This window comes from Prorops nasuta, unplaced genomic scaffold (assembly GCF_024137725.1).
Source record: "Prorops nasuta isolate Cenicafe-Biocafe unplaced genomic scaffold, Cenicafe_Pnas_1.2 PNAS00009, whole genome shotgun sequence".
Classification (NCBI taxonomy): domain Eukaryota; kingdom Metazoa; phylum Arthropoda; class Insecta; order Hymenoptera; family Bethylidae; genus Prorops; species Prorops nasuta.
Genome location: NW_027116806.1, coordinates 827339 through 849419, shown reverse-complemented (window position 1 = coordinate 849419; position 22081 = coordinate 827339). Strand labels below are relative to the sequence as shown.

Below are 22081 nucleotides of genomic sequence, written 5' to 3'. Positions count from 1 at the left end.
ACTTTTTCTTATTAAATTAGTTCATTTCTCTTAACCGATTAAAGGAAAGATAATACAGTATCAGTAAATGAACAGGAAATATATAATCGATAATACGGTGAAATTAAATGGTGAGTAATATGTAGCTATATATTAAAAATTGGCAAATAGTTACTATAATAATATTCAATTTAAAGTTTTATCAAAGAAATAGATTTACCAAGAGGCTCACCGATAGACGGAATAATTAGTTCTTAATCAATTACCTATATACTTGTTGATTGCCAAATATCCATAGAGCAATTGCAATTTGTTTTGTAACTGATATGCGAAAACTTCCTCTTTCAGCTAAGATTGGGCCAATGGCTGCAATTGGTATTTCAAATGTTTCTCTATTGACACGAAAATGAAATTTAAAATCTAAGAAAGGCATAGAATTTCAAAATAATTTTTAATATTAAATAGCTGATAACATATATTTTGTTACCTGTTAAGGAGTAATGTAAGGCAACATTTGTAAAAGAATTTAAAATATGGAAATGGTTTTGCCTTGTGGTTTCTAATAATAACTCATCTTCCTTATCGATTGTATCAAAAATGAAACTAATAATAGCAGATGGATCCATAATCCTCAGAATCTACAATTACTAAGGCAAAACTACTTATATTTATCCTATTAAGCACGAAAGAAAAATAGAATAAATACTTTATTATTTAATTTATAAGATTTCTTGTATTTTATCTGCTACTGTATTAGCTTTCCTTTAATCGGTTAAGAAATATGAAATAATTTAATAAGAAAAAGTAATTCTTACCTTTAGGACCGTTTAATTTAAACAAGTTTAAATTAACCATCAGTTATAATTATGTAGTTCATGTAATGGATGCTGCACTTAAACTTCATATAAACAAATGTTGGACAATTCCTGCATTTTTCTTCAAATGGCAGTCCTTTTGTCTAATTTCTTATCCCTCCTAAATATCCTTGCTAATCCATTTTCCTCATTTGATAGGCATCTTAAACATTGTGATAAATAAAACTTCCTGCAAAAATCATAGAAACCACAAAGAATCTCGTACTCCAATAAATTTTACATACATAATAGTTAAATTTATACTCATCTGAATTAATAACTGCATATTACAAAAAGTACTAAGATCCCCTAAAAAAAATACTTTCGTGTAAAAAAAACGGCAAGTAATTTAGTCCTTTTTCTCCACAAAAATTATAATCTGTAACGGGTACTTTTCCTGAGGATAGGACGATAAATAATTAAAGACAGAAATTCACGTTTTATACTGGGCAGCCCACAATCTGGCACTTGCCCTCTCTATATTCACCACTTTAATACAAAAGTCTATATACAGCACAATTTATCGCCTTCCCCTGATTCGCCTAGATGGGAACATTAGGCTAAGTCAAAAAGAGTACCGCACAATAAAAAAATCGGGATCGACACTTGTCTATCCTAGGCTTGGGCCTTATTTCCTACAGCGGAGACGCGGAGCTTGAATTTATCTGCTTTCATTCCGTAAAGCATTGGGCGCCAGGCCCTTACACTGGGCCACTTCGGTTCCCTTGTTTCCTTCTCATTACGCTGAAAATTACGCTGGCCCAACCTATTCTTCACTACCCATTTGTGACTCCACATCCTTCACGGGTCGCCCGAGTTGGCAAAATTAGCATAAATCTACTGGAGGCTCTATTTTCCTTTCCTTTTCTGGCCTGCGCCATACACATGCTGTTACACTCTAGCTTTCTTTCCGCGTAAGCTTATTACTCTTCCCGGGCCTCTATCTCCAATTCACGCGTATCAAATTTGACCGATCACGCACTATTTAACATCTACGACTCCTCCAACCGGTTACACATGGTCAGGCAGAATTTTACACACGCGATAGAACATGTTCAAGTACCTGATCTCTTTTCTTACCTTATCGGCGCTTCGACCTCGAACTGCGTTAATTTTTCCACCGGAAAGCAGACTTCCTTCTCCCTGTAGGCTCCTTTCTAGCTGGCCTTCTATTCTGGGTCTGATCCTTGCTTTCCTGTCTTGCCGGGCATCTCGACCTTAGTGCACGAGATACTTCTTAGCTCCTTCCTTTCCTTTGCACTCCTCTCGCACGAGATGCTTATTAGGAATGAATCTTCTTCGCTCGAATTTCGTTTTAAGCTCATCGGTGGCGCTACTAGGCCTTCGTAGCGGCGCTACTAGGCTCTCGCTGTGGCACGCAGTCCCGGCGCGAAATTCGAAAGGCAATTTTATTTACGTGTGGATTCCTTCAGAATCCACAACGTTACAAATCCCAATTAAATACCATCAAAAAAAAAATTTACACAAAATAAATCTCAAACAAAAATACCGGCAACACAAAGAATTAAAATCACTAAAATTCGACATGTAATTATTTAATCCCAAACAAAAATACCGGCAACACAAAGGATTGAAATCACTTATAAATTCGACAAGTAATCAAGCGGTAACATAAAGCACTGAGATCATATTATTTAGGCAACTAAAAAAAGTGAATGAATAATTAATTATAATATAATTTTTGTATACATACTACTTGCTGGGACGGGCCAAAACGTGTAGAGTAGTAGATATTTCAAAATACAACTATAACGAAGACTTAAATATAATTTACACGTTTTGGCCCGTCCCAGCAAGTAGTATGTATACAAAAATTATATTATAATTAATTATTCATTCACTTTTTTTAGTTGCCTAAATAATATGATCTCAATGATTTATGTTACCGCTTGATTACTTGTCGAATTTATAAGTGATTTCAATCCTTTGTGTTGCCGGTATTTTTGTTTGGGACCAAATAATTACTCGTCGAATTTTAGTGATTTTAATTCTTTGTGTTGCCAGTATTTTTGTTTGAGACTTATTTTGTGTAAATTTTTTTTTTTATGGAATTTAATTGGGATTATAATTTTTGTGGAGAGAAAGGACTAAATTACTTGCCGCTTTTTTTTACACTTAAGTGTTTTTTGGGGGGGGTACAAAACTACTGCAAATTTGAAAATCGGTCCATAAACAACGCTGTTGTTTGGAAACTAAGATTTCAGGTGGAACCGTTCTATAATGTCGGTATAGACCTTACTCTTGACTGGTAGTATTCGGGGTGCCCGTTGCCCTGAAATGAGCCCCATCCAAGCGCCACTCCGTTGGGGCCTTTCTGGAGGACGTAGCCAGAAAGTTTGTATCCATGGCGTGTCTCCCCATGGAACTGAGGTCACGTGGTTCGTGTGTAGCCTCCTTTAGGACTTGGCGAAATATGTAGGGATTCACCTTTTCCCCAACATCAGGCCGTACTCGTTAGCTGAAGAGATACCTGGCTGAGATCGTCCAAGAACTCCTACTCTCCCCGCTTCTCAGGTCGTATGTAGTATGTTTGAGTGAGTGTGTTAATTTGTATAGTATGAGTGTGTCGCATTATTCTGGTTGAAACAAGAAAAGAGGAAAATATCGAGCTTGTAAATTAATATATACGACTCTTTATTTTGGCAGATTAAAGCTCCTGTTATTTTATTCCCAAGAACGTATGATTCATTTCATTAACAGCAACACCTAAGAGAAACCGAATAAAACATAAAATAGTCGATCCTGGAGTATCTTCCTGATCCTGCCCCTCTCCTTTACCTTCTGGGGCTGACTAGTCGAGTAAATACATGTGTGAATGGATTTCTAGGGTTTGGTCACAAGAACTGGACTAGCGTCCAATAAATGAAATTAATATGTTAGAAATTAACTCCCCGTAACCGGAATAGAAAAACCTTGGAAAATATATTTATACATTTGTATATGATAATATTAACTACCGAATGGTCGGAAAATATTATCCGCTATAGTAATTAAAATTAAAAATATCATTGCTGTTATAGCCTGTATGTTTTTTCCAATACTGCTTAGGATCACTTTCGTAAAAAATATGCTTATATATCTACTGTTTATTTTTAGTTAATATTTCTGATTGACGTGCTGTGGTAAGTCAAATATTGAAAATAAGGAGAGGGAACAAAAGTTTAAACATATCTATGCAGTTTCTTGACTTGATTAGTTAATTATTTTTATTGGTATATTAATACAATAATTTCTTAAAATTTAGTAGTATAGTTATATTTCGTTTTTTATTTTAGTTGTGTTAAGCAGAAACGATGTCTGGTTGAGCTATGTATGAGCTAGTATGAGTAGGTTATTATGAATTATTAGAAGAGATTATTCATTGAGGTGATATGGCTACCATTCAGGAAATAATATCTTTTTGGTTATTATGAGTAAATCTCTTTTAAAAACTCTTAATCTACCAAAATACTTATTTACTTATTATAGGTTTATCAGGAAACTAGTACTCAGAACAGAAATCCCTTGTCTGCTTAATTGTGGCCTGGTTATTCTTGGCAGCATTTTCGTTGGTATTTAGCATACACTGAAAGACATCAATGAGCACAGTAGCGGTCTTTATATTCCAAAGGGTATTAATGTGCCTTGCTTATCTCATACTATACATCCTGGGAATTCAATCCGTCAAATGTTAAAAGTGGCAGCCACATCACTGGTGTTGATTTGTTTGGGATTGTTAATTAGAATACACTGGTAAAGCACAAGATGTTATCCCCTGCAATAAATATTTAAGAGCTTTAGCAATTTTTAGAACAAGAACTTTCCTGAATTTGTCCTACTGAAAGCAACATTTTATAAGGTTATCAAAAAAAAAAGATTTGTCTGAAATCATTCAATTGATTGATAAGCTAAAATGAACAAAATAACATTGGAAGCTGCTAAGTTATCAAAAGACGACTTCTTGTTACAAAACAGGTAATTGCAATGATTCCAGTGTATAATGTGCAAATTAGGAGTATTTATTCATATAAAATCTGATTTTTTTTCTTTCTAGCTACTCTCCGTACGATCGTTTCTGTTCATTCGATAAAACCGTTGGAATGTTGCTTCTCTTGGGAGCCTGTAAAATACAGTGAAGCAAAGATTTCATCAGATTTATACCAACTTCACAAAGATATCCAACAGGTATTCAGAAAGCTTGAAGATTAAGTCATTCGCATGATTTAGAAAATAAGTTGGTTGCATGGGATGATGGTCCTCGGTGAGTTAAGAATATCTTAGTTTATTTTAAAGATGCTAGAAAAATGAAGGACGGTGAGAGAAAACTTAATCAATCACAAATTTCTCATCTAATTTTGTTTGGATTGGTTAGTTTTGAACGCTTCTTTCTATAGTACATAAAGGCAATGTTTTCTATTCTTAAAAATCGTTTATAAAAATAAAATACTAGACCTCTTATAATTGTTTTTGTTGGATCCTTCTATTTATTTAGGTTACAGATGAATATACTGTGACGCTACTGTCTATCCCGAAAGGTAGAGTAGAAGGGGAGGGAGGAATGATCCCTCACCGATAGCGTTCGCGTCCCAATTTGGTGACTCCCTATAAGACCCGGGCGCCTTCGATGTAATATTAATTATGCCCGAATATTTATTTGTACAGAGGGGGTTCTAACCCTCGTACACGAATTTAGGGGATGAGGTGCTAATAAAGAAAAGTCTCCCATTCCAATTCAACTCTGTTTATTATACTTTCTAATCAGTAACAATATAGTACTCTCTTTACACGGCTTTGTTATACCAACGCGAAGTCCAGAATGTGGGCGCGGCCTAAGTCCTACGAACGCGGCTGAAGCCCCGATGACGTAGTAGCTAGCCTCGCGCTCGAGCCACTAGTCGGCGCTCCCGGCGGTCCCCACCGAGTCGCGCGGTACTCCCCGTGCCACCGGTGGATTCCTGAGCTAACTACTACGCGACGCTACGCGGATGAATCCCTATCCCCGCGCGTGCGCGTTACTCGACGGTTATTCGCACTCACTAAGTTCCCGCGTACTCAACCACAACAACGACCTAAATTGTTTTGGTTCGGTACCTAAGGTCGCGAGTCTTCACGGAAATTGTACTAAGTCCGCGGCCTAGAACGGCTCAAGGGAACGATCACGTCAACTGTCAAACACAACGAACTTATGTAATCGCGAATACTCTTTTAATTCGCGCCTCTACACACAATGATTTTCGTTTATAGGTCCGACGGAATGACCACTCCGCTAGGTTACCCGCTTACCCGTGACAAGTGAGCAGGGCCAGCGGTTCCCTATGTAACCGATCGGTGCTACGAGCCCTAAAACCCTAGCACACCCCGGGACGTTACAGTACTTTTATACGAAACGAATGTTTACCCTTACTTCAGCGGATAGGACTGCCTTCCTTCGATCTCTCTCTCTCTCTCTCTCTCTCTCTCTCTGCTCGCTCCTTCTCGCTCTAGTTACTGGCACTTAAGGCAGTAGGTTTCCTCTGGTCCGGTATGGGTTCGTGTCCTGGCTGTCCGTTGCTGCACACTTGCACTCTCTTTAATTTCCGGATCAGTAGCGGCGGATGGCTGGGTTACGAACTATTTGCGGCGGGGAAGCTTATTGCTCGAGTGTCACCTTTGACATCTAAACTACGTGTGTCGGGGCAGCTCGCGGGAGCAGGTAAGGCCCTGCGCCTGTCCCGCCGCCGCCCCGCTACATCCATCGCGCGACACTAGAAAGCCGACAAGTTATCGATCCTAGATAAATAACTCATCAGTAGAGGAGCTATGCTGTTCCGATGACAGGGAGTGGGGGAAGCTGTTTTGTGGTGTGGAAGGGGGATGGGTGGGGATAAGACTCTCTTAGTATGGTAGTGGTGGGGATGAGGAAGGAAAGGGTCTTATAGTGGGATCGAGTTTGGTTAGGGAGGGGGTATTTTTCACCCTATGGTACCGTTGGTTAGTTATCCTACGGGGACCTAAGTTATCCTACGGGGCCCTAGTTGAGGGAAGGTTTTTTCACCCTTCGAAGTCGATGGTTAGTTACCTTACGTAGCCTAACTATTTCCGACTCTGCTACACAGATAAACTAGGTTGAGTTAATTGCTAGTTCCAGTAGTCACCGCTAGGTGACTGCCTTCCTTAATCTTCTTTCGCGCTAATGGTATCAATTTCAGGAATATTAATATTTTGATAGGGCAACTTATTAAGTCCTAGCTGTTACTAAACCTAGGTATCTTATAAAAGAGATTGCAGTTTCAAGATTTTCTTAGTTCAACGTGCTACTTCACTATGTCGATAAATAAATTCGGATCTGGTTTCAATACCGGTAAAGTGAGAAATTATTCACACAAAATTGACAATGATACGTTAAAGTTTGATAAAAAAAGGAATGCATTTAATGCCAAGAAGAAAATAATTTCAAACTTAGAATGTGATGTTACTGATGAGACAAGTGCTGTGAATATGGCTGCTCTGTTACGTAATTCGATGACTGTACGTGATAGCTTAATGGGGGAATTGTTTGAATACAGTGAAAAGCTAACTCACTATTACCTAAAAGGTAACCGCCTTGAGGAAAAAGTTACAACTCTGCTGAAAAAAACTGATGAAATTAATGAAATTGATGAAAAAATTAATGATATTAGTGAAAGAATTAATCAATTGAATGATAAAGTCGATTATATTGAAAATAAATTGGATCGAAAAGTTGAGGCATTACGGAAAGATATGTATGGTAGATTGAAAATTGTTGCAAATTATATCTCTAATGAGCATCAAAAAGAGGAAATCACGACTGCCAATGAGAAGAAAAGAGAAGATGATTGGAATTATGCTCTAAAGAAACTTATATTACCGCCAGTGATTGATGAGCTAGTGTAATCATAATACGTAGTGGAATAGTCATGGGAAGTGAGGAGAAGAAACAATTGGTAGAAGAGTTACATGACAGACGGAATTTATTTATATATATATAAAATGAAATATTTTTACAATTAAACTTATAATTAAACAAATATACATAAAATTTATATAAAGGATAAAAACTTATAATTGATCGGATATACAAATATATAAAAAATGAAGGAAATATACATCAATTTATACAAATATTTAAAATTAAATGTTTTACAATTAAACTAATAATTAAACTTATATCAATATATATATATATATATATATTATTCAATCATCTGAAACAGAGAAATCCAGTTAATACTTTACAAATTTTAAGTTTAACATTTGATACTCACATCTATTTGTTGATGTACCCATCGTGCGAAAACGTTTACCTTTTGATATACACAATGTATAGGCTTTCTCGTATGATTGGTGAACATTTTTACGTGTAGTTTACACGGGGTGTTGCAAGGTTTTATAGTGGCTATCAAATTATCAAATTTAGGACAACCAAACCTTTCCAAATTTGTATTTGGGATATCCAAGTAATTCAGAACATCCCGTTCTACATGCCCCCCTTTATAAGCTACTAGGGGGTATTCACAATCCAATTTTATGCTATTCACAAATTTGTAAATATCTTCTTGATTATAATGTTCATATCCTGTGTTGCAATATTTTATCCCGTGAATATTTTTGAAGACGAAATTTATGCTTTTTTGGTCCTTAATCGATAAACTTTTATACGGCTCATGAACACGAAATGCACCGTAATTCGTATTTCCCGTAGTTAAGTTTTTGATTGCCACTTCTTTATGCACAAACTTTCTGTTTATCTTAAACCCGTCAAAATCGATTATATGTGTAATATGAAACAGTGAAGACATTTTTAAAATGGAATGTTATTTGTCGTACGAATCAAACGTTCAAGCAATACTGATGCCTGTCCTACGATTTCTTCGAGCTTTTAAGCACTGTTAGGGAGGTGTCAACAATTTTTTTAATCTACGGTAGGAAGATGCCTATACTACTCTTAGAAAAACTGAAACGTCATTGGCTCTAAGAGAGAATATTTTCTGCCCTATGCTACATGTAGTGGGCGGTAATTCTAAAATGCTTTAAGGGTTGAGAAAACTTTTGTCCTACGGTGGGGAAATGACTGACCTGCCACTCTTGGAAGAACGGAAACGTCATTGGTCCTCAAGGAAATATTTATGACCTATGCTACGTATAGTGGGAGATAGTTTTGACCTATGGTGAGGATAGTAAGAGGGATGAAGAACAATTACCTTGAAGAGAGGGAGAAATTTTCATGAAACATGCATATTTAAATAGAATTATTTTAGTATAAAAAACGTAGGCATAATGGCACCATCGTTCGTTGATTTTCAAGGATTCCGTTTGACGGATAAGTCATTTATAATCAAAGAATTTGCTGTTATACAAGAACAAAAAGTGTTCCATATTTTATTTTCACCGCCCTATTCATATTCGTGGCTAAGTGAAGAGGAGCGAAAGCGGACAGAGTAAGTATATGAAAAAGAAGAAATATATATTATTTTTGTTTAATATAATGTTCCTTTTTTAACTGGTTCTTTCTAAATTATCACGGCTTAAATTGGGCGGATGGCTACTCACCCTACTATAAATATAAAGATATTATAAGGAAGTATATTTATGATGATGAGGATGAGATTTTTGTGAAAGGAATTGAAAATACAAATTGGTTAAGAGATATTTGTAATTTAGAAATAACTAATGTAGATAATTTTATGTGGGGGGATTTTGATTTAGAAGATAGCTTGCATAATTCACATCTTCCAGCATGTTTGAATCATGAAGGAGTATGTGCTTTAAAAAATATCTATTATATGAAATATATGTATGAGCAAAAATCTGGAATATATGTATAACTGAAAAACGCTTGCATCTATTTTCTAACATGTCGTTACCTGTCCTCAATGTTCTCTTACCCCCTGAAGTGTTTCAGAGATCCTTTATCTAAAGAGAGCTCAGTTTCCCACCCACTTTTCCTCAGTTCCTGATTAGTCCTCTCGAAGAAAAGAACAAAAGATGTCTCTACGAAATAGAGTTTTGAAAACGCAAGAAGAATATCGCGAGTGGGTACGCGAGTGTCGTGAATATATTCATAAACTCAGAATCTCTAATCGCAACGCAACTATAGGCACGCTGCAGAAAAATTTTGCAGAAATTGCACAAATACAGTGTCTTCTACTTAGAGCAGCTAAGGATAAGAGTTATTGTTTGAATCATGCTCTCAAGAATCCTGATTTAGGAAATGAGCATAATTATCATGAGTGGGTACGCAAGTGTCGTGATTATATTCGAAGTTTAAGAGATGCTAATATATCTGCAGCTCCCGATACAGTACACAAAAATCTGACTGAAATAACAACTATCCAGCGTCTACTTCTGCATGCGGCAAAAAATAAGAAATCAATTGGAGTGAGAAAGCTTATTTGAAAAGATCTCGAGTCTTCATTTAAATCTCGAATGTGTAGCGGAATGGTTGTAAATTATAATTATATAGAACCACGTGATTTTCTAACAGGTGCAAAAGACTTAGTACAGACCTACACAGAAAAAGTGTTTAATAACGTGAACGCAGTTAAGATAAATTGCATCTTTAACGGACAATTTATTTGTAAAGAGATAAGTGATATTAAACATATCTCAACCCGCAATGCAGTTTTATACAAATCTGATAGTTTTAGTGATTGGTACAATACAAATATAATAGACAAAATTCTAAAAGAATTGTGTGAGTTTCAAGAGCGTGATAGTGGATGGGCTTTGGAAAAAATTCTGAATTTAATTATAAATATAAATTATTATAACCCGCTGCATATAGGTTGTGCAATCGAGCTTCCAGAATCTATTAAGAATAAACAGGCTGTGATAAACATACACAGTGATGATAATACATGTTTTGCATGGGCTGTAACGGCTGCACTCTATCCGGTAAAACCGAATACTCATCCACAACGAAAATCTTCATATCCTCATTTTACAACTGTTTTCGACGTTAGAAGTATAACGTTTCCGACTACATTAAAACAGATTCGGAAATTTGAGGAAGATAATGATGTCTCTATTAATATTTTTACTATGGTGGAAGAGACTGAGACGAATGAGAATACAATCATAGCACCTCTACAATTAACAAAATGCAAGAGGACCAGACACGCTAATCTTCTTCTTCTTCTCGAGCATCAAGGAGCAGCAGCACATTTTATATGCATCAGGAACCTTTCCAGACTGCTAAATGGATAGCTTACTAGAGGAAAACGCTCTCATCTTTTTTGTGATCGGTATGTTTTACTGTATATATATATATATATAATTACTACTTCTATATTCTAATATTACTTTTTCCCTCCTATAGTTGCTTACACTATTTCCACAATGATGAGAAACTAAAATCGCATGAACGTGATTGTGAGCAACTCAATAAAAACATCCGAATTGTGCTACCTGACAAGAACCGTTGGGTTTCCTTCAATAACATGAAGAACAGTGAGAGGGTGCCATTTGTCATATACGCTGACATTGAATGCTCGCTTGAAAAAGTTGAGCAAACGGATGACGATATTGGTATTTATCAAAAACACATAACTTTTAGTATAGGTTATTATTTTAAAAGCGTTCGTGATTCAACGCTCTCAACTTACAAATCATATCGTGGACTCGAGTGTATAGAATGGTTTGTGCGAGAACTCGATAAAATTGCTAGCATAGCGAGCGAAAAACTAAGGACTGTAGTGCCTATGAGAACGCTAAGTATTAGTGAAAATTCAAGGCATTATACTGAGCCCAACTGTCATATATGTAAAAAGCCGTTTCTTCCAGATCAAATACGTGTTCGCGATCATGATCATTTAACTAGTAAATATAGGGGACCTGCTCAAAATAATTGTAATTTAAACTTTAACGATTCACATGTAATACCTGTAATTTTTCATAATTTATCAGGTTATGATGCACATTTTATTTTCGGTACAATCGCTAACTTGTATGAAGATTCAGTACATTTGTTACCTGTACATAAGGAGAAGTATATTTCATTCACTAAATTCATCCGTAAATATAATATACAACTAAGGTTTATCGATTCTTTCAAATTTATGGCATCTAGTTTAGACAAATTGAGTTCATATTTAACGAGATCACAGTTAAAAAATTTAGAGTCAGAATTCTCATATTTAAACATAGAACAATTTAACCTTCTGACAAGGAAAGGTATTTTTCCTTACGATTACATAGATAGTCTGAACCGTCTGGAAGAAACTGCTTTACCTCCACGCGAGATATTCTATAATAGATTATCCGATAGTGATATTAGTGAGGGTGCGTATAATCACGCTAAGGAGGTATGGACCAAATTTCAAATACGAACACTTGGGGAGTATAGCGATCTCTATTTGAAAACTGATGTACTATTGTTGGCTGACGTTTTAGAAAATTTTCGTGATAGCTGCATGCAAACTTATAATTTGGATCCTGCTCATTATTATACACTCCCAGGCTTCACTTGGGATGCAATGCTCAAACATACAGGAATAAGATTAGAACTTTTCACTGACGTAGAAATGCTGCTTTCGTAGAACGGGGCATACGTGGTGATTTAAGCCAATGCTCGCACCGCTATGAAAATGCTAACAATCGGTACATGCAAAACTACAATCCCGAGAAACCTTCTAAGTATTTAATGTACTACGATGTAAATAATTTGTATGGGTGGGCAATGTCTCAACCGCTACCAACTCACGGATTTCGCTGGATTGAAAATGTTAATAATTTGGATATCTCTAATATACCGATAGATTCACCCGAGGGTTATATTTTAGAGGTTGACTTAGAGTATCCAAGCATGCTTCACGATAAACATTCCGACCTTCCATTTTGTCCCGTACGTGATGCACCACCGGGTACACGTCAGAAGAAGCTACTTGCAACTTTAGGAAATAAGGAGCGCTATGTTATACACTATCGTGCTTTACAGCAATGTATGCGTAATGGTGTTGTCTTAAAATACATTCATCGCGTTTTAGGATTTCAGCAGTCCACCTGGTTACGTAAATATATCGATCTGAACACTAGTTTGCGTGCAGCATCTAAAAATGAGTTTGAGAAAAATCTTTTCAAATTAATGAACAATGCAGTGTTCGGTAAGACTATGGAGAATGTTAGAAATAGAGTTAATGTGAGACTCATGAGTAGGTGGGAGAGAAGATATGGTGCTCAAGCAATGATTGCTAAGCCTAATTTTCACAGTCGCACTATATTCAGTGAGAATTTGGTCACGATTGAATTAACAAAATTAGCAGCTAAATTCGATAAGCCTATATACATAGGCATGAGCATTCTTGATATTTCGAAAACATGTTTGTATGATTTTTATTATGATTATATGCTTCTTACGTTCGGTAGCAAATGTAAAGCATTATATACCGATACGGATAGTCTAATATACAGCATTGAGTGTGATGATATTTACACTATTATGAGGGAGAATCTTGCTAGATTCGATACAAGCGATTATTCTGCCAACAATCAGTACAATTTACCTCTAGTAAATAAAAAAGTCCCTGGGCTGATGAAAGATGATAATAATGGGCAGATAATGACAGAGTTTATTGGACTGTGATCAAAAATGTACACATTTAAAGTACAAAATAAAATTATCAAAAAAGCTAAAGGTATTAAGACTTACGTTGTTGCTAGAAACATAACCTTCGAGGACTATAAGGACTGTTTAACAAATTTTACTGTACAAGTACGCAATCAAAATTTAATTCGCTCAAAATTGCATAATGTTTATTCGATTAGGCAACGGAAAGTAGCTCTCAGCCCATACGATGATAAGCGTTATATCGTGCACGGAACTGTATCGACTCTACCATGGGGTCATTATAGAATAAATTAATTATATTTAAATTGAATAATTTTATTAATAAATATTGTTTTTACAAAATATTATATTTATTTATCCATGAATTATGTTTATTATCGAATCCTAACCACTTCACAAAGACATTATCACCCTTCTTACGTAATACCTTCTCCATTAGATATACATTAGGATTAGCAGTTTTTAAAAGTTCATATTCGTAGAATCCTCCGTATATATCAGTACCACTAGAGTCTCTAAGTAAATATGTAACAGGATTTGTTTTCTGCACTTTTATAATTTCAAATATTTCAGTTGTCCAATTTGGTGTGTATCCCTTTGCGAATACATTCTTGTATTTACTGATTCGTACAAAATCACCTACTTTGAACTTGGCACGACCAACAATCTTTATATTATTGTATACTGTAGTCAGGAGCATATTAGCATGATCTGGCGTCACATCAACAGGTCGCATTCCTATAGTACGATGTTTTCTTGCGTTGTAGTCTTCAACTAGTCGCTGCAGTATGCCTCGCCACTTATAATTTCCATTCAACGTAAATCGTTTCCACATTTCAGTCTTCAGCGTGCGATTCCAACGCTCAACTATCGTAGCTTTCAATACGCTGTATGTTGAGTAATGATTTATTCTACGTTTTTTTATAAGCGATTTGAAATCACTATTATAAAACTCCTTGCCATCATCTGTCTGCAAATTTTTGGGACATCTCCCACTTTTCAGAATCTTCGTAAATGCGTCTGTCACTTCCTTGCCAGTTTTGGTTTTTAGTGCTACTGCCCATCCAAATTTCGACAATGCATCAATAACTGTGAGAATATAGTGGTAACCTCCGTCAGTATAATTCTTCATATCAACCAGATCTGCTTGCCAGAGGTCATCGAAGCCTCGTATTATAACTCTTCTACGTTGAAAATTCCGTCTTGCAGGTACATGCAGTTCTTCGACCAATTTTTTCTTTTCTTCACTATCCATAACTCTTCAGGTATGTGATGGGTTTACAAGGGTACAACGAGCACTGATGGTAGTAAAAGTTTCATTTTCCTAATAAAACTCTTTGTCGAATTATTTCAAGAAGAATTCTCCTTAGCATGATTCTCCCCATGAAAAATAGCACTTTTTTTGTTTGTTATTCCGCATTATCTTCATTATGTTTCTTTGATTCAGCATCCTCTTTAGTCTGATTCTCCATGAAAATTGATGCATATTTCTTTAAATCTGCATTATCTTCAGCATGTTTCTGCATGAAATTACTCAATTTCACTTGAAAATCATTCAGCCTTAACTCGGTTTGATCCAGTCTTAACGCAATACTTCGTAAAATATCACTGTTTTCTTGCATTTCATTTTTATGGTTCTCACGTACAGCATTCATATTATCCAGCAGAAAACGCATATTCACAGCACATTTCTCATCAGTAGCATCAAATCCTAAATTTGAAATAATATTCCCCTTAGCATTAAATGCATTCATACGTTTATCAAATTTTAATGTTTCATCTTCAGTTTTGCGGAAATATTTTCTCACATTACTGGCAGTGGAAATACCTCCAAACTTATTTATCGACATTGTGAAGTAACACAATCAACTGGAAAATTATGGAAAGTGTAATCTCTTTTATAGGATAATACGTTCTTCATGAAGCTACTCAATTATTGATTGTATCTCATTATGATGATTCGTATGTCCTGCAGCAGATGATGCTATCAAAAGTCTCAAACGTTCAACTAATTCGTTCGGATCATTCCAATGTACATAGTTCACTGGTTTATCATTAACACACATATAACCGCTACCTTTTACAAGATTCTTTAGAGGAAATAATAGGCTAATTATTTTCTTCCATTTATGACCCTTATTCCCACGAAGCTTTCCCTCGCTAAATACTCATCATCAATAATAATAAAATCTTTACGATTTACTTTAAAAGAACATTTTCCAAGTCTCATTTTGTTAAGTCTAGCATCTCGTTCAATTCCAAAATTATCATCAATTAAGTCTTTATTTTTACGCAGAAACATCTCTATATATTTACGTCCCATTGGTGCATATTCTGACAAAGAACTATTTAAATTTAAGGATCTTTGCAATGGTGATGATGGAGTTTCTGCTTGCATTGGTGATGGTATTGCTAAATCATTAACATCCTTTTCCACTTTCACTCCCTCCTCCTCCTCCTCCTCCTCATCCCCATCCTCTTCCAGAGAAAGGTATAATGTTTCATTAGGTTGTGAATTTCCTTGCTCATCATCAGATGAAGGGGTTGGAATTTTAATTCTAGAGTGGTCTGCGAAATATTTACGTTGTGGAGTCGATGAGAAATAAGTTCTTTTACATTCCGATGGAATAATCAAAGAATTATCGCTTACAGTAGTCTTCTGTAGTGGTTCCTGTTTATACTCATATTTCGGGGACACGAAGGTCATCTCATTATGTTCAGTGAGCTTCTTCAATGGCTCAACAATTGGTTTAAAAGTTTCATTTAAATTGGTTTCCATCATTTCTCTTCCTGATTTGAGTGCACGATATTTTTTACGAATTACTTTACTTTTCGCGGCAATCTTCTTAAGCAGTATCTTTTCTTCCATTTTCCTGCTTTCCATGTTTTCCACGTTCAATCCACGGTCAATCCAGATTCAGTCCACGTTTTTATTTCCACGTTTATACTAGGTTTATTCCACGCTCATTTGATGTGTGTGTTTTGATGGACACTTAGCTCTAAACTGAACAATCTTAAGCAAACGGTATACTATTTAATCTTAGCATACTCATCGAAACCTTTCCGATATCTACCATTTTGAATTGTACTATCCTTGTCGATCACTAGAAATCCATAATCATGGTGCCAGCACTTTGAACACAATTCATTGAATTTTTCAAATGACATATCCGTGTTTACATGATCGTTATAAATATGTTTTAAATTAGTACCATCTTGCTTAAAGATTATGAGAAGATTTGCATTATCACGAATCATGTGTTTAGGAATTATAGCATAAGTCTGGCAGAGGTAGAAGCAGTCAATATTTAAATGTCTACCCATGGAGAAGTAGTCTCTGATATGATCCTGCTTATCGTTAGCAACATCATCAAATATGTAAATAGAATTGGGTAACGCCTCAGTTACCTTTACAACGTCGCTATTGTTTGAAAATTTAAAATATCCAATACCTTTTAGTCCTTTTAATAACCGTTCAAGGTATTGATACTTGGGTTGTTGAAGCGACTTTGAGTATACATAAATATTTTCAAATCTCACACCGTTAGGACTTTCTACGAGACTAAGCAGTAAGTTTGTTTTACCGCAATTCGAGGGTCCGCAAATTATACTACGAATTGTAGATGGAAGTAGGGATCCATGACGTTTACTCTTTCCTCCACAACCCCCACCGACAATAAAACGATCGGCGTTGGAGACACGAATGTGCAGTGGTTGCTTTACGAAATCCATAAATGTAAAACTCTATGATCATGCAAGCTATTTATAGGCTCGAAGCAGATTATCTCATCAGTTCTTATTATGTCGCTGTTAATGTTAGATGTGCTACGTTTGGAGGATTTAACTATTGAGCAGCTTGAATACATTCCAAAAATTTTACTATTGAAGCGCTTTCCAAACAGTATTCGACTTGTTTGGTGTAAATTGCCTGAGCACATTCGTGCAGATCCTGAAGTGCAACAATGTCGTGCCTGTAGGGAACATTATAATTTACCTAATCAAGATCATTTTGATGGAATACCGCCTTCAATAAAAAATTGCTGGATGTGCCAACGAACCCGTTAGGAAAGCATGACATGATGAGATATGGTTGTGGATCTTTTTTCAATAAGCTGCTAAATAAACTACCCTTCGAGCTGCATGTACCTGGCTACAATTATTGCGGTCCAGGTACTCGCCTTCATGAACGGTTAGCACGTGGTGATCGAGGAATAAACCCTCTGGATGATGCTTGCCGTGAGCATGATATCGCATATTCAGTATATAAGGACCTGCCCTCGCGTCATCATGCTGATAAAGTACTTGCACGCCGTGCACGACAACGTATCATAGCTAGTGACTCATCCGTAGGTGAACGAGCGACAGCGACTGCTGTCTGGGCATCAATGAATACAAAACGGAAACTCGGCTTAGGACTACGAGTGTCTAGAAAAAGTACGAAGAAAAGAAAAATTCGTGTACCGAAAAAACGAGGTGGTTTATTGAGGAAAAAGTCACTTACTAAAACAAAACGGGGGGGTTTATTACCATTGCTTCCGCTGCTGAGTGCGGTGGGCGCATTAGCTGGCGGTGCAGCAGGTATAGCAAAGGCTGTAAACGACACCAAAGCAGCCAAAATACAATTGGAAAAAATGCATCGACACAATCGCTTAATGGAAGCGAGACGGGGACAAGGTTTATACCTCGCACCATACAGTCGAATAGGAGAGGGACTGAAAAGGAAAAGGAAAAGAAAATAAATGAACTTCCTAAATCTGGACCTACTAGTAATATGCAATTATCAAACGTCTGCCGTAAAATACCGCATTTTCGGGGAGTCTTTATGCGTACATCTCTACCTCAAAATGCGCAACGCAATGAGTGCGCAATTGTGAATCTTGATGACGAACAAGGTCCTGGAACGCATTGGGTCACTTACGTTAAACGTAATAAGCACGTTAAGTATTTCGATTCCTTCGGAAATTTAAAACCTCCAATTGAACTTGTGGAATATTTTGGACCTTCTGCTATAATCTACTACAATCACGACCAATATCAATCGTATGATTCAAGCATATGCGGTCAGTTGTGTGTCAAGTTTCTACGTGAACAATTTCTTTAACAGTTACACTCTCTGGCCGTGACTCGGTATTGGGGTCAGATTTTTTCCCCCGATCGATCTTCGAGATGGACATTATGAACTCGGTCTCGTAGACTTTCAGAGCTTCAATTCAATCTCTAATGTTGATGAGACAAACAATATATTTTACGTTGATGATCAGAAGCTAACTATACCTACAGGTTGTTATGAGCTCAATGCTATAAATGAATTTTTACGTGCTCAGATGTTCGAAGGTGATGAAGAAGAAGTAATTGTTCTACGTGCTAATAATAATACATTAAACAGTGAAATAAAATGTAAATATCAGATTGATTTTACACAACCTAACAATATAGGCTCTTTGTTGGGTTTTCATCAGATCGTGTTATTCCACCGAACACACTAGCTGAATCAGACGAGCCCGTAAACATTATAAGAGTAAATATACTGCGAATTGAATGCAACATTACAGCTGGTGCGTACACAAACGGTAGACCTCGACATGTTATACATGAATTTTTTCCGAGTGTTCCGCCAGGTTATAAAATCGCAGAAACACCGAAGAACGTCATTTACTTGCCAGTCATTGCGAAAATAATTGACCGTCTCACCTTGCATATTCTCGATCAGGAAGATCGTATAGTAAATTTCGGAGGTGAAGGAATCACAATTCGTTTACATATTAGAAAATGTTGATTTACAAGGATACTTATAAATCACCGATACTCGATGAGCCTATCAGTCCAACTGCTGCAGCAGGACAGACTACATTGAGTGAAGGTAACGCTGGAGGACAAAATACATTGAGCGAAGGTAACGTTGGAGCATCACTAACAAGAAGAAATATCACCTTTCTACAATCACTGAGTTTCAACGTTAGAAATAAAAATGGATCCATTAGATGTAACCGCTCAACCGGTGTTCGACAATCGCATCACTAAAATGGAAATGCATGCATACAATCCTTATGCAAATGCCTCATTGGGAAATAGTGATGAAATTCGAATTCCTATACAACAGCAAGATTTAATTCTTCTACCCTGTGAAAGTTATCTCTACATTGAGGGAAAGATAATCGTTGGAACCCGTGCTCCGGATGCAGCAGCCCAAGATGTCGTAGGACTTGACTGTAATTCCATGGCATTCTTGTTTGATGAAATTCGTTATGAATTGAATGGTATTGAGATTGATCGCTGTAAGAATGTGGGTATTACTAGCTCCATGAAGAATCCCATCTCCTTAACTGCTGAGGAAAGTGCAAGTCTACGTCATTCAGGATGGTTTCTAACAGATCACAGGTCTACGAATCATTTCAACTTTTGTGTACCATTGCAAATGCTGTTGGGTTTTTGTGAAGACTACAGAAGAGTTATAATAAATGCACGTCATGAACTCGTTCTTATTCGAGCACGTGATGATATAAATTCACTACATTCTTCGAGAAAAATCATCAACTCCAAAATTGATTTGCAAAAAGTGCAGTGGAGGATTCCTCATGTATCACTGAATGATTATACTAAACTTAAATTTCTACGTTTGATTGAGCAAAACAAAAGTCTAACCATGTCTTTTCGTTCCTGGGAACTCTACGAATATCCACTTCTACCTGAAACACAGAGGCATACATGGGCCGTAAAAGCTGCAACACAATTGGAGAAACCTCGATATGTTATACTAGCATTTAGACAAAATAAGAAGAGTACGCAGCATATGGAGGTGCTTAGATTCAATGACAGTTCTGTTCGTGATGTTAAAGTCTATCTGAATTCAGAATTTTATCCATATGACCGAATTGATAGTGATAGCGAAAAAAACCGTTATTCTGTACTATATGATATGTATGTTAAATTTATCCATTCATATTATGCAGGAGAAAAACAGCCGAAACCAATGCTTAATTACAAAAACTTTGTGGAATACGATCCTCTCTTCGTTATCGATTGTTCGCATCAAAATGAATCTATAAAGTCAGGCACTGTTGATGTTAAAATTGAGATTGATTGTACTAGAAATATTCCAAGTAATACTACTGCGTTTTGTTTAATTATACATGATAAAATCGTTGAATATAACCCACTTACTAGTATTGTTAAAAATGTAAGTTAATAGACTAGATTTATATGTATCTTACTAATGTAGTGAGGGATAAAGAAAAAATAAATAAATAAGATATAATAAACCTTTATTGATGCCATTCCTTAAAAACATTCCCTACAAACATTTCCAAAATTTATCTTATGATTATCATTGGGTAACTTTAAATTCTAAATTATTGTATCGTCCTCCAACATATAAGATTTTTAATATATTCGCTGATGCAGCATTTTGAAGTTCTTTGATTAGTTCAGGCGACTCCAGTAATTTCATCATCCTTGAGGGTAGGAAGAACCATTCGTCGGTAGCCAGCTTCGCTATTAATTTCTCTCCATATTTGGTATTAATTTTCACTAATTCAGTGATTTGATACTCCTTATTCTCCTCAAAAGTATTCAGCTTTACGAAAGTCTTAGGTTCGTAAGTTACACTTGCAAGTGCATTCATCTTGGTTAAATCCATTTTTCTGTGAAAAAACATAGAAATTGAGAAAAGAAAAATATTGAAATAGAATAGCAACAAAAGAGAATAATAATAAAAGAATAATTCTTACCACCCAAAAGAGTTTCTGTGGTACAGCAAGGAAAATATTCGGAATATAGCTTTGCACTGGATCTTTCACCTCCTTGAAGCTTCTAATGAAAACTGACTGATTGAAATTTCCCGATTGTTAACAACAAGGGTTTTAAAAATGATGGAAGGGATGAGATGCATTCTTATTGGAAGTTAATATTTAAGTGGTTGGATATTCTTGCCCGCCTACGAAATTTGCGTCAAACAAGTCGTAACACGTTACAAGCGGTTTCTCCTGAATTCTTTTAATTGCATAATCATGTTGTAGACTTTTCTAAAGTGAACTAGGGAAAATTTGCGTTAAACAAGTCATGACACGTTACCAGTGTGTTCTCCAGAATTCTTTTAACGGGATCCCTCAAGCCCTCTGTAGCCAATATTACGGAAAGAAAAACGAGGGAGAATTGTCCAGCGCTATTTTTCAACCGATTTCAATGTTTTTGGGCTTGTTGGAATTGTTAGGACTCGCACTTTGTCATAAATAAAGCCGTATTTTCCAAAAAACGTGAAAAAAATAAAATTATTTAAAAATTCGCATTAATATTATTTAAACGCAAAACAAATCGAAAAATCGAGCTTCTTTATGACGAGGTGCCAGGCCTAACGATTCCAACAAGCCCAAAAACATTGAAATCGGTTGAGAAATAGAGCCGTACCATTGTCCCGCGTTTTTGAGGTGGATGAAAAGCAAAAATTTTTAGGAAGAAAGCTAGGCTTCCACCCCTCTCGCGGCTCACGCTAACGTGTTCCCCCACTCCAGCATCGATACTTACTGCGAAGCTTTCCTCATATTTACGCTATTCCCCTATCTGTAGCTATACACATATAAATACCGCTAAAATAATGTTGAGAACATTTCATTTCGCCGATATAATGAAATTGCTCAAAATGCAATTATCATTTTGGAATAAAATTGTAGAAAAGCAGATTTCGTAA

At 36.1% G+C, this 22081-nt stretch overlaps 1 protein-coding gene across 2 annotated transcripts in view; it reads right to left on the bottom strand.

Moving 5' to 3' along the window:
* Nucleotides 1–4111: 4111 nt before the first annotated feature.
* Nucleotides 4112–22081, bottom strand: part of sl (small wing phospholipase C gamma 1) — a 467203-nt gene continuing 449233 nt past the window's right edge. Inside the window, exon 19 of one of the 2 annotated variants that reach the window (XM_066731397.1) lies at nt 4112–4608. In XM_066731397.1, coding sequence (XP_066587494.1) covers nt 4570–4608 — 39 coding nt within the window. In that variant the 3' untranslated portion in view covers nt 4112–4569. The remainder of the gene's footprint in view (nt 4609–22081) is intronic. The other variant, XR_010823023.1, reaches the window with a different exon arrangement.